The 12690-nt window shown below is 31.1% G+C and overlaps 2 protein-coding genes and 1 pseudogene across 2 annotated transcripts; all 3 read left to right on the top strand.

Moving 5' to 3' along the window:
* The first annotated feature begins 20 nt into the window (after nucleotides 1–20).
* Nucleotides 21–5100, top strand: LOC107942284 (fe-S cluster assembly factor HCF101, chloroplastic). The gene is made up of 15 exons (XM_016875912.2): nucleotides 21–191; nucleotides 294–434; nucleotides 1082–1224; nucleotides 1322–1372; nucleotides 1726–1881; nucleotides 2030–2173; nucleotides 2253–2395; nucleotides 2518–2587; nucleotides 2894–2989; nucleotides 3188–3277; nucleotides 3420–3473; nucleotides 3621–3744; nucleotides 3851–3975; nucleotides 4156–4278; nucleotides 4745–5100. Exons 1-15 carry the CDS (start codon nucleotides 122–124, stop codon nucleotides 4817–4819), a joined length of 1605 nt encoding a protein of 534 aa, XP_016731401.1. The 5' UTR covers nucleotides 21–121; the 3' UTR covers nucleotides 4820–5100.
* Nucleotides 5101–6642: 1542 nt separating this feature from the next.
* On the top strand, nucleotides 6643–7747 carry LOC107942293 (strigolactone esterase D14-like; annotated as a pseudogene).
* Nucleotides 7748–10777: 3030 nt separating this feature from the next.
* On the top strand, nucleotides 10778–12642 carry LOC107907234 (strigolactone esterase D14). The gene is made up of 2 exons (XM_016834515.2): nucleotides 10778–11322; nucleotides 12060–12642. The coding sequence occupies exons 1-2, from the start codon at nucleotides 10940–10942 to the stop codon at nucleotides 12493–12495; spliced, it is 819 nt and encodes a 272-aa protein (XP_016690004.1). The 5' UTR covers nucleotides 10778–10939; the 3' UTR covers nucleotides 12496–12642.
* The last annotated feature ends 48 nt before the right edge of the window (nucleotides 12643–12690 follow it).

Raw genomic sequence — 12690 nt, 5'->3', positions numbered from 1 at the left:
TTTTTATTATCATTCGAACAACTGAAATGTGAGGCTCACAACGGCCGACCATTAACTTCTTATGCTTTCTTTTTGTTAACACTGAAAAAAAGAGAAGTTCCCTTCCCAGTATTTCTCTACAATGCAACTTCTCCACGCTCCATCTTGGCCACATCTCTCCTTTCAAACTTCAGACCGAAATTCAAAAGGAGGTACTTTTTTTTTTCCTTTTTTAAACCATAAGCTTCATGCTGGCAACAACTATCGAAACTAGTTTCAGTTTTTACTTAAAACTCTCTGTTTCTTTATTGTAGGATTGCTTTCACTTGAGAAATGTCTTCAACTGTCAACTGCCAATTGTTCCTTTCAGCCTCAAAAGCTGGAAAGGTCGATATGGGTATCGCATAAAAGAAACTTTTTTAGCTTCTGTGCAACAAAAGCTACCTCAGTTGAAGGTAATGATACTCCGTTTTATTATCCAAAGCTAAACCCAGGAACAGGAAAGCTAAAACTTCCTCCTTTTCCTTTATTATGAAAAAACCTAACATGAATAGTGCATTTCTTTTTAAGCCGGGGGATTCTTCAAGTTGAAAACATTGGCGGGAAGCATGATTATCTATTTGGTTTTTCTTAATTTTTGGAATGACTTTAAAATGGATGATATTGGTTTTTTGCTTAATGTTTTTGTGTTTATATTTCTTATGTTTTGGGTCTTTTTACTATTCGTTTTCTGGAAAATTATACTATATCCTATATTTGTGTTTGTATTTCTTGTAAAGCTTGAATGTCTTCATGCAGGGCATGCTTAATTTGGTCTCTGAATTACAGTGAAATAATTACTTTAATAAATAAAATATTTATGTAAAGCTTTACTCTTATCGGTGTCTACCATCCTTTGCAGTTATATAAACATATCCTATCAGGTTAGGAAATAGGGACTGATCTAGTAATTTTGTTGCAATTTTTGCTGTTATTGCTTGAACAAGGAAACCCTTGCAACCCCTTTTCTTTTATGGTCTAGGACTTGGGAGTAACATTATTGTTTAAGGTGTTCTCTGGATTTTGTTTTAAGTCATCTAAACTTTTATTTGGTTGATGGCAGCTGGTTCTTCAGCAGCATCAAGTGGAACAGCTGAAGGTGATGTATTAAAAGCCTTGTCTCAAATCATTGATCCAGACTTTGGAACAGATATTGTCACCTGTGGTTTTGTGAAAGATCTGCTCATTGATGAAGCTTCAGGAGAGGTCACTTAGAAATATGTTTGAAGATTTCCGTAAAATACCCTAAAAAGACTTGGAAAAAAACACACCTGCTAAAATTAGTTTCAATTTCACATTTCAGGTTTCCTTCCGTTTGGAGCTTACAACACCAGCATGTCCAATCAAGGACATGGTAAATCACATAATCACCACTGTTTGATCAACAACTGACGTATATTTGGAAGGGTAGACTTTTATTTCATATGTTCACTTAAAACTAACTAGTAAAATCTATGGTACTCTTTTGAAACATAAAACTTATTTAGGCTAGGTGGTTGTTGATTTTGGTATTATCCTTTTCTTGCTTGTACATTGTGCATATTGTTCTTTACGGACATGCCTGCAGTGTGCAGACTATTTTTGGGTAATGCATCTTCAATGAACTATGTTGTTATGTCTACCACCACATGCATTTGCAAATGGAAATATATGTCTTTGGGACAGTATTGAAATGGCAAGTCTAACGAGATTTTCATTGCATGACAGTTTGAGCAGCAAGCAAATGAAGTGGTGGCTAGGCTTCCATGGGTGAAGAAGGTCGCTGTGACCATGTCAGCACAACCAGCCAAACCTATTTTTGCCGGAGATCTTCCAGCAGGTTTGCGGAGAATTTCAAATATTGTAGCGGTTTCAAGTTGCAAGGTAAATGTTTCAGAACCATTTGGTTATTGTCTGTCTGAATTTATTGGTATACAAATATGTTTGTATCTGTTGTGACCTTGCTAAAATGAGTAATGTTGAATGCATTGTTTATTTTTCTCATAACTCCTGTTTGTCAAAAACTCTGTAGGGAGGTGTAGGAAAATCAACGGTTGCTGTAAATCTTGCGTATACTTTGGCTGGAATGGGAGCCAGAGTAGGTGTTTTTGATGCTGATGTTTATGGACCAAGTTTACCAACAATGGTCTCCCCTGAAAATCGATTGCTAGAGATGGTAGTTTTCAGAGTTGAAATTTATTTTTCATGCACATAGGTAATATTCTGAAATCTGACTCTTTAAAATCTTACGATAGAACCCAGAAAAGAGAACAATCATCCCAACAGATTATTTAGGAGTCAAGTTGGTATCCTTTGGATTTGCTGGACAAGGTCGTGCAATAATGCGAGGTCCAATGGTTTCAGGGGTCATCGATCAACTTCTGACAACTTCAGAGTGGTATGGTCTATGGTGTTCTATTAAATATGCTATTTGAGATCATTTCGAAGCATTGATGAATCCATAACTTTATGATTGTCTTTTTCTTTTTTTGTGCATTGCTATGATCTTCTACATTGTAGGGGAGAGCTTGATTATCTTGTTATTGACATGCCTCCGGGAACTGGTGATATCCAGCTTACTCTATGCCAGGTTCTTTTCTATGATCTTCTTTCCTGCCCCCTAATAGAATCTTCTATATAGTTCTACTATTTTTCTTCTTTTTATAGAAGAAAATTTTAAGGATTAGCATATTGCCATGCACATCGTGCCCTAGTGGACATATATATAGCTTAAAATTATATATAGACACATATATATAGACATATATATATTGACATATATGGCTTGCAGGATCGCCCTTTTCCCTGTCATTAAAGTTGTTGCTTGTACTGCAATTCATCGTCTTTTCTTAAAGTCAGTGCTTTGATGTTTAATGTTGCTTAAAATGAATGTCAGGTAGTGCCTTTGACAGCGGCTGTTATTGTTACCACCCCTCAAAAGCTAGCATTTATTGATGTTGCCAAAGGAGTTCGCATGTTTTCCAAACTTAAGGTTTCCCCTTTATCTTTACAACCTAACCATACTTTACAAATAAGCTGATGTATATCAGACAAAGATTCTCTTTTTATGCCATACAATCGCCTAACTTCAAATCAATTTATACTCTCTACCTGCTTTTAGTTATCACTTGGTCTAACCTTTTTTTGTGCTTCATATTTTCAAATACGTCTTGCTGGGTAAAACATATAGGTACCATGTGTTGCTGTGGTTGAAAATATGAGTCACTTTGATGCGGATGGCAAACGCTACTACCCGTTTGGTCGAGGTTCAGGCTCTCAGGCATGTTATATTTTCCCGAAGTTAACTTTCATGCCTAATAGATAGTGTAGTGATTTATAGTGTTCACACTCCGCTAATTATTCGTAAATCTTTTATGCGCAAAATAAAAATTGTGTAACCGAGCATTTTACTGGATTTGCAGGTTGTCCAGCAGTTTGGGATCCCTCATCTTTTTGATCTTCCCATTAGACCAACCGTATGTCCGATGATTTATGTTTGTGCTTATATAGTAAAGTGTATTTTTCCATTGCGTTATTGCAAACTCAAGAGTACTCCATTAGAATGTTTGTATGTGCTGAAAATCCTACCCAAGTTTATGCTTTATTACATTTAATTTTTGCAGCTTTCTGCTTCTGGTGATAGTGGAACACCTGAAGTGGTGGCTGATCCTCAAGGTGAAGTTGCCCAGACGTTTCAGAACCTTGGAGTATGTGTTGTGCAACAGTGTGCCAAGATTCGCCAGCAAGGTACTTACATTGTCTTTTGTTTGCCCGATACTTAATCCTTTTCAAGTTGCCATTGATAATATAAAAATGCTTTTTTTTTTTCCTTTTATATCCTCTTTGGTTTTAGTATCAACAGCAGTTACATATGACAAATCCATCAAGGCCATAAGAGTTAAGGTACCGGATTCAGAGGAAGAATTCCTTCTGCATCCTGCAACAGTAAGACGGAATGACCACTCTGCCCAAAGTGTGGTAAGTATGTTTTTCTTACTAGTTAATGGATTTTATTTAAATCTTTCTAGTTGAAGAAACGATAGCCTCAGCAAGTCCTCCACGTGGTGGAACTTAGCTGTCGACAGAAGTTTCAACTTTAACTATTGTTTCATCCTTTTTTTTTTCTGTTCAATCTTTCTTTTTCTTGATTTAAAACAGGATGAGTGGACCGGAGAGCAAAAGCTGCAGTACGGTGACATTCCAGAAGATATTGAACCTGAAGAAATTCGACCTATGGGAAACTATGCTGTGTCAATTACGTGGCCAGATGGATTTAGCCAGGTGATACTTAACTTGCTCCTGTCTTTCTTTTGCATTGGATGACTATGATTTTTTTTACAGTTCTACAGAGTGATAGATGCTATTATAAGTCAAGAAATTGTCTAACCTAATGCTAACATTAAGATAACTGAGAGGTTCGTGAAAATTTGCAATTGAAACAACGGAGTAAGCCAGTATTGGAACTACACTTCCATGCTTTTTGCTTAACCTCCAGCATTATCAGTCTACTAATAAAACGGATTGGCCAGTAACTTCTGCATGCTAGACTCAGGGTGAGTAACAAATACGGTTATGCTTAATATTTTCATATACTCAAAGGGTGGACAAGATTACTATAAAAAAACGAAAGAGTTGGCGTAACATAGTCTGCTGACATGCACTTAGCTACCCATGAAAATCACATATAGCAGGATCTGATTGCATATACACCAATATGAACTTTTTTAATTTCTTTATCATCACACAGATCGCTCCCTATGATCAGCTCCAGATGATAGAGCGTTTAGTCGATGTTCCTCAACCGACAGCCGTCCAATCATGATGATAAGTTTCCTCTTTTCATTTGTGGCCTATTCAGATCGATATCATGATTCCACCGAACAATGAATATCACGCATTTCTACTACAAAATCTGTTGGAGTCAAATGAAACTAAAGGGAGTTCAGGACATTACTTGAAGCACAGTAACCTCAATTTCAAGACCAGAGCTTCTATGTATATCTAGGCATATGCATGTATGTATTAGACTGTAAACTCTTTCAGATGTAATTTTTCTCAAGAACTCTACGCAAAGCTTCAAGAAGCTTCACTTTACAACAAAAATTCTGGTATCTTGGAGAAACCATATATCAGATTTACTAAAAAAGAAAATTTGCATCATTCAACATACCAAACAAAATTAACAGTAGGGTTAAAATCTTAAATTAGAGCGAGAAAATGGTAACAATAAAATTATCCCTCAATTCTTTTCTTTTTTTTGGTTTAATACTAAATTAAAAATTGAAGAAAATAGTAAAAATGTGAATAAGTACCAGAAGCAGTTAAAATTTTAAACTAAATAAAGGAAGAAGAAAAGTAATGGCTGGTGGTTACTTGGTCTTAAATCATTTGAAAATGGAATCTCTCAAAAGTCAATTTTGCATGCTTTTTCGTATTTTCAAATTTTAATTTTGATACAAACCTTTATCAGATTACGGGAAGTTATATATTTATTTTCCAACCATAAAAAAATTATTTTTTAATTGTAAATATGAATTTGAAAAATTAATTTTCAAAGTAACTGGCTGCTCAATCATTTTCAGCCTCCCCACCTTTCCCATTACTAATTTCACTTTATCGTTTCTCAATCATCTTAACCATGCCATCCTTGAAAACCTCTCAGGCATGCATAACAAAGTTTTATTGCTTTATTTTTCAACCTTCTACCCTTCTAACTATTATATATAAAATGCACTGTGTATATTGAAGTCAGCATCTTCAAGGACCGTCTCCTATGAATAAAAATAAATCCCGAACTTATCTATTTTGCTTATTCTTTCCTCAAAATCACATATATGGATAAGAAATTAATAAATAAAAAATCAAATTATTTTTATTAATTTTTAAGACTTGTGAGATCCAATTCTATTATTATATAATTAAGATAGACTGATTCATTAAAACCTCGTTTTTAATATACATGAGGCAAAGGAAATCAGCTTTACTCTCTTCTTTTTTTTTCCAGAACTCATAATTAGCTTTACGACTTTTATAATGTTTGATTGATTATTAGACCAAAAAATCTACGTTGATTTTTTATTTTATTTTTTTGAGATAAGTCTATGTTCAACTGATGTGCCCTTTTACCTAATATCATTTGAAGGATATACTCTCAAAAAAAAAATTGAAGGATATAGATAGTCATAATGTCCAAGATTTCAGTTTATTCCTTGTTTGTTTTTTTCCCAAATCTTTGAATTTCACAATTTCATTTTCAAACAATAAAGAATCTTGAGTCGAATTTAAGTAAGTAACCAAATGGTCTTAATGATTAAAATGCATTTATTTTTTATTGAAAATTGTTACATTATATTTCTTTAATACCTCAGCTCAAAAATGATTTTTTTTCGCTTAATTTTTACTATAAAATATATATATTTTTTAAAAATTTATTTCTATTCGTCTAAGTTTGTAATTTACATTTTGTTATAAAAATAAATTATAATATTTTAAAATTTAAGAACAGATTAAAAATAATTTGAGACAGTTTAGTGCGATTAACCGTTTGAGTATCCAAAAGTCTTTTAACAAGGTTTTCTTGAACAAGATACCAACGGCAAAAAGTTGTCCTTTTAGTGTTCTTTTTTTTTTTTATAACTAAACTACGCCCTATAAACCGAAACTCAGATCAGCAGCAGACAGCACCGAAAAAACAAGCTTCAGCTTCAGCTCCCTGTCTCTCTTCTCTGTCAATATCTGCCAAATATGTCGAAGCTATAAATGAGTCTTCAAGCAGCCATGAACGCAAGAATAATTGGGTCGGGGAGTGAGACCATGGTTCTTGCACATGGCTTCGGAGGAGACCAATCTCTCTGGGACAAAATCCTTCCTTACTTGACAAAACATTACCAGGTTCTCCTTTTTGACTGGCTCTTTTCTGGAGCTGTCAATGATCCCAACCTCTATGATCCTTTGGATACTCTTCCTTTGATGCCTTCGCTGATGACTTAATAGCGCTTATGAATGAACTTCACCTGACATCCTCAGTCTTTATCGGCCATTCCATGTCTGGTATGATCGGCTGCATTGCTTCCATTAAAAGACCTCAACTTTTTAGCAGGCTCATTCTTGTCGGAGCTTCTCCTTGGTATTTCTCTTCTTTTCTTTACTTTCCTGAAACAAACAAAAAAATCTAGAAAAAAAAAACTGCTCCTTCTTTAAATCTTTAGTTTCTATTTCTAATGCAACTAAATTGATTAACACAGGTACATTAATACAGGTGATTACGAGGGTGGATTAGAGGGTGCAACAATTGACAACATGATCACAAGCATAGAATCAGACTACGAGAATTGGACATTAAGTTTCGTTAAGCTTCTTGTTGACAATAATGATCCCCTCTCCATCGAACACTATTTAAGATGCTTGAAGAGTATGAACCCAGAATTTGTGGTCCCATTAGCTAAAATAGTATTTTGTAGCGACGAAAGGGAAACTCTGGAGAAGGTTACGACACCATGCACCATAATTCAGACCACAAATGACCTTGTGGTGCCGGAGTCTGTTGCATACTACATGCAGAAGAAGATCAAAGGGGAAACAACTGTGGAGATTGTCAAGGCTGATAGGCATCTTCCTCAGTTGACTGCACATCTTGAGTTGGTTCATGTGTTGGGTCGAGTTTTAGACTTTGAAATTTGATCATATAAGAAGATAAAATCAGAAATGGCTATCTATGTGAATGTATATGCGTGAAAGAGAAAATATATCCAAGAAGAATTTTTAAACTATGTAGTCTGTACCCTTTAGGGTTTTTTTTTATTGTAATTTAAAATTTTATTTAGAAAAATAATCTAACTTTTTATTATTAGGAAAAATTAGTCCCACAAATGTTTTCGACACATTAAACGGTACCAACTGAATTTTAAAAAAATGAACTTAAATGTGATCTATTTAGTGAAATCGTTATTTCGTATGGTAGTTTAACCAGATTTCACAGCTTGTGATTTAGAAAAAGAAAATTACACACGCTTTAAATGTAGGTCTCGTATTTTGGTGCAAAAAGAAGCTAAATTCACGAGTTGGTTTTATTAATATTATTATTATCGATTTCAAAGGTTTATCATAGCAAAATCGTGTGAATTGCATCTTAAGGTTTAGTGTTGAATTAAATTGAGAAAAAAATTTTGAATTAATTGAGTTGATAAGTCTTATTTTATTATCTTAACTCGATTTAAATATTTTCCGAAATGAGTCAAGTGAAATGAAATTTAAGTCGAGTCAAGTCAAGTCAAGTAAAATTGTTCAAGTTAAATTAAAAAGTTAAACATGTCAAATTAAAATCTGCTTACAATATAATTAGCATATAAATTTGAAACCATATATATTTGAAAACTTTTTCAAAGTAAAATAAGGAAAAAAAATAATTTAGTATAATAAACTTCAATCGTTAATTAACTTATTTAAGTCTTAAAATTATTATTTTAGAAAATTCTAAATTTTTAAAATTTTTATATGTTCTTTACTTTTTAAAAATTTTATAATTGTTTAGAAACCACAAATTTTGAAATTTTTATAAATATTTTGAATTTTAAAAATTATTTTGTATTTTTTGTTGAAAGAGATCAATTTACTCATTTTCAAAACTGATAGGGGCCAAAGGGGTATTTTCACCAATCTACTATTCGAATTGTAAAATTCAACTCGACTCGAAACTCGAATTACCTATTCAAATTGACTTGAAGAAAGCAAATAACTCGATTTAATTAACTCGAAATTTATTTTTCAATTTTTTTTAAATTGATTCGAGTTTTTCTCACCTCTATTATCACTAGTCAAATCTCTCTTTTAAAAAAAATATATCATATGTCACAGGTATAATAAACCTATCATCTAACATGATCACTTTTGGAGAGAGAGAATAATACCCTAATTTTCTAAACAATCAAAAAATCTGCAATAATTATTTTTATGATAAACCCACAATTATAGAATAAAAATAAAATAAAGTTGTGAGATATTTTTGACATGGTAGCCCTTAATATATATACATATATATCGCTTTTATCACATTGATTTTTTTTATTACTTCTACTCTCAATTGTTAAATTTTAGTTAAATTGTAATTTTTTATAAATGGAAAAGGTGATTGAACTATTAAAATTTTAGTAGCATTAATATGGTAGACTGCATAAAAATTCAAGTAATTATTTTTAAAAACTTTTAAGAGCTTTTCAAATGATATTTTGATTTTTTTACTATTTTTTACATATCTTTTTGAATTTTATAAATCACACACTAATTGTCACTTAAATTTTTATGTTAGTGCCATTAAAATTTTAATAGTATAATTTGCCTTTTTCATCTAAAGAAATGGAATTAGATTAAATTTTAAAAAATAACATCAATGTAAAAAAAAGGTCACTAGAAAAACGCACCCAGTTATCGTCTTTTAAGATAATTAAGGTCCTAATTTTAGTTATTTGCCTTTGAATGTGTATGTTAATTTTAGTTGTTTTATTATTTATTTAATATTTATAGTGTTAATATAGTATTATATTAAAATTTAGTTGAAAAAATTTAACGTTTGGATACATAATTAAGTAAAAAGAACTAAATTATAAAAGTTACAAAAAATTAATCATTATAAGTTTATTTGTATTAAACAGACGTAAAAACATGAAATAATGGCTTTATATGGTAAATCCATTTATTTTAAATATGTTCTTTTCACTTTGCAAAACCGTTTCACCCATTATTGGCAAACCAAAGCTTCGGCCAAAGTTTGTTTTTTTTTACGATAGATTTATAAACTTGATAGTTAAATAAAATTATTTCGTAAAGTAATTTTAATTAATTTTTAAATTTAAGGATTAAATGGTTAAAATACTAATATTATATAAAATTTTTTGTGAAAATATTATAAATATGAGCTGTAGAGAGATTATAGAAAATTCGACTAGCATGATTTGAAATTATTTAAGTTGAATTTAAAATATTTGATTAATATTTTAATCAGCTTTTTCCATCTAAAAGACTAGATTTTAAAAATTAAAAGTCAAAATTATTTAAAAAAATAAAGAAAAAAAGGTCACAAGAAAAAAGAACCCAGTCGTCGTCTGATACGATAATTAAGGTTCTAATTTTAGTTATTTGTCTTTTAATGTTTGTCTATTAGTTTTGCACTATTTATCCTTTTTGGATTTAATATTATTTTATTTTAACTATATTAATTAGTAATTTAGATATCTTGTTTTTAAATTGGATGTGGTTGATTTTTATTAATTTGGACTAAAGAATTGAATCGAGCTTAATTTTTTTTAAATTAAATTTAAATAATTTACTAATATTAATATCTTATTTATATTTTTATTATATTTAATTTCTAAAAGAATGTGAAAAGAAGAAAAAAAAAACCTTCAAAAAAGTCTATAACTTTGCAACAACTTTCTATATCATCATATTGTATAATTCTCGAGCATTTAGGAAAGTTATCTCATAAATTGTAGAGATTTTTAAAATTTTATAAACAATTTTAGAATTTAACATGTATAATAAAAAATTAAAATTTATATTTATAAACAAATAAAATACTTATTACATTTTTAATAATGATTGTGAATTCTAAAAACACGAATTATAAATCAAATAATTATTTTTATTTTTATATTTTAAGGTTTATCGTAGATAAAGTGAAAAGTCAATGAGAAATGTGAATAAGGTCCCAATGGACCCAATCGCATTAAAGTAAATCAAACAACTAGTTTTATAAGAAATGTGTTGCACACAAATTCAGTGGGTCTAATTTATAATTAAACTAGACCAAGTGAGATCCAATCATGTTATATAACAAACCTAGCTTGATTCATTAAAACCAATCAAGTAATAATTAAACCACTCCCTAGTTCGGTGCCTATAAGTATCACCAGCAACAGACATCACCGACTCTCTTCTCTGGCCAAACATGTCGATGCTACAAACGAGTCTTAAAGCAGCCATGAACGCAAGAGTAATTGGGTCGGGGAGTGAGACCATGATTCTTGCACATGGGTTCGGAGGAGACCAATCTCTCTGGGACAAAATCCTTCCTTACTTGACAAAACATTATCATGTTCTCCTTTTTGACTGGCTTTGTTCTGGAACTGTCAAAGATCCCAACCTCTATGATCCTTTGAAATACACCTCCTTTGATGCCTTTGCTGATGACTTAATAGCCCTTATGGATGAACTCCACTTGACTTCCTCAGTCTTTGTTGGCCATTCTATGTCTGGTATGATCGGATGTATTGCTTCCATTAAAAGACCTCAACTTTTTAGCAAACTCATACTTGTCGGATCTTCTCCTAGGTATTTGTTCTTCTTTTTCTTTATTTTTTCTGAAAAAAAAAGCTTTATATGCAACATATATGGTCACGAATTTTCTTTATTGACAATGAACAATTTGAATAACTTTGCCTAATTCGATTTTCTTTCCATGATTTCCGTCAGCTGTTTTGTATACTTTCAATCATCTTTTCGGCATATTCTTCTCTGTGAATAAATGGATTTTCTGAATATTTTTCTTTTTTTTTTCAGAAAAAGAAGAAGAAATTTATGTTCTTTTCAAATCAGAATAACAATAAATGTGTACTGATAAATCTGGGTCCGCTTGTCCCATGTGTTTTCGTGCTTCAAAATTCTCCCACTTGTTAAATTATATTATCGGAAAAATATCTAGTCTATACCTAAATTTGAGGTAGTTTTACATTATTTTATAATATAAATAATATTTTAATAATTTAACTATTATATTTTAGATATAAATATATTAAATCAATTTAAAAATTTATATGTATGATAAATATAAATATATTGTTAAATTTAACAGTTAAATTATTAAAATAGAAATCATATATAAAATTACATAAATGTGTAAAATTATTTAAAATTTATTACGGTATAAAGAACCCTTTTGCATAAATTTTAGTTTGGTATATGTATAAAATTAATTTTAATTAGATAAATATAATTATTTATGTATTTTGTTAAAATTAATTCAAAATTAAAATTTTATTCCTCTAATGCTATTAAATTAATAAACACAGGTACATTACTACAAATGATTACGAAGGAGGATTTGATGGTGCAGCAATTGACAACATGATGTCAAGCATAGAATCAGATTACGAGCATTGGACATCAAGTTTTGCTAAGCTTCTTGTGGACAATAATGATCCCCTCTCCATCGAACACTACTTTAAATGCCTGAAGAGTATGAACCCAGAATTTGTGCTCCCATTAGCCAAAGCAATATTTCGCAGCGATGAAAGGGAAACTCTGGAGAAGGTTACCACTCCATGCACCATTGTTCAGGTAAAAAATGACCTTGTGGTGCCAAATTCTGTTGCATACTACATGCAGAAGAAGATCAAAGGGGAAGCAACTGTGGAATTTATTAATGCTGATAGGCATTATCCTCAGTTGACTGCACCTCTTGAGTTCATTCATGTGCTGAGTCGAGTTTTAGGCTTTGAAATTTGAAAACACATGTACCTTATTTTTAAGTTTTATATAGTTAAAAAATAAAACAAATTGATGCATTTAGTAACGTTATGATGCATCAGTTGGGTAGAGTTTTAGATAATCATCTGATCTTTTATGATAAGTAACGTTGTAATGTTTGTTCAAGTTGCTGTTATTATTCTTACTATTATTATTTAGTTTTGCAACTTTCCC

This window comes from Gossypium hirsutum, chromosome A05 (genome assembly GCF_007990345.1).
Source record: "Gossypium hirsutum isolate 1008001.06 chromosome A05, Gossypium_hirsutum_v2.1, whole genome shotgun sequence".
NCBI lineage: Eukaryota > Viridiplantae > Streptophyta > Magnoliopsida > Malvales > Malvaceae > Gossypium > Gossypium hirsutum.
The sequence above is the reverse complement of the archived record's forward strand: the minus strand, read 5'-3'. Positions and strand labels throughout refer to the sequence as shown.

Coding starts and splice junctions, on each gene's coding strand:
- LOC107942284 (XM_016875912.2), top strand. CDS start 122: ATGCAACTTCTCCACGCTCCATCTTGGCCACATCTCTCCTTTCAAACT. Junction 1,373..1,725: donor CATGTCCAATCAAGGACATG/GTAAATCACATA, acceptor ATTGCATGACAG/TTTGAGCAGCAAGCAAATGA. Junction 4,279..4,744: donor GGCCAGATGGATTTAGCCAG/GTGATACTTAAC, acceptor ATCATCACACAG/ATCGCTCCCTATGATCAGCT.
- LOC107907234 (XM_016834515.2), top strand. CDS start 10,940: ATGTCGATGCTACAAACGAGTCTTAAAGCAGCCATGAACGCAAGAGTA. Junction 11,323..12,059: donor CTTGTCGGATCTTCTCCTAG/GTATTTGTTCTT, acceptor TAATAAACACAG/GTACATTACTACAAATGATT.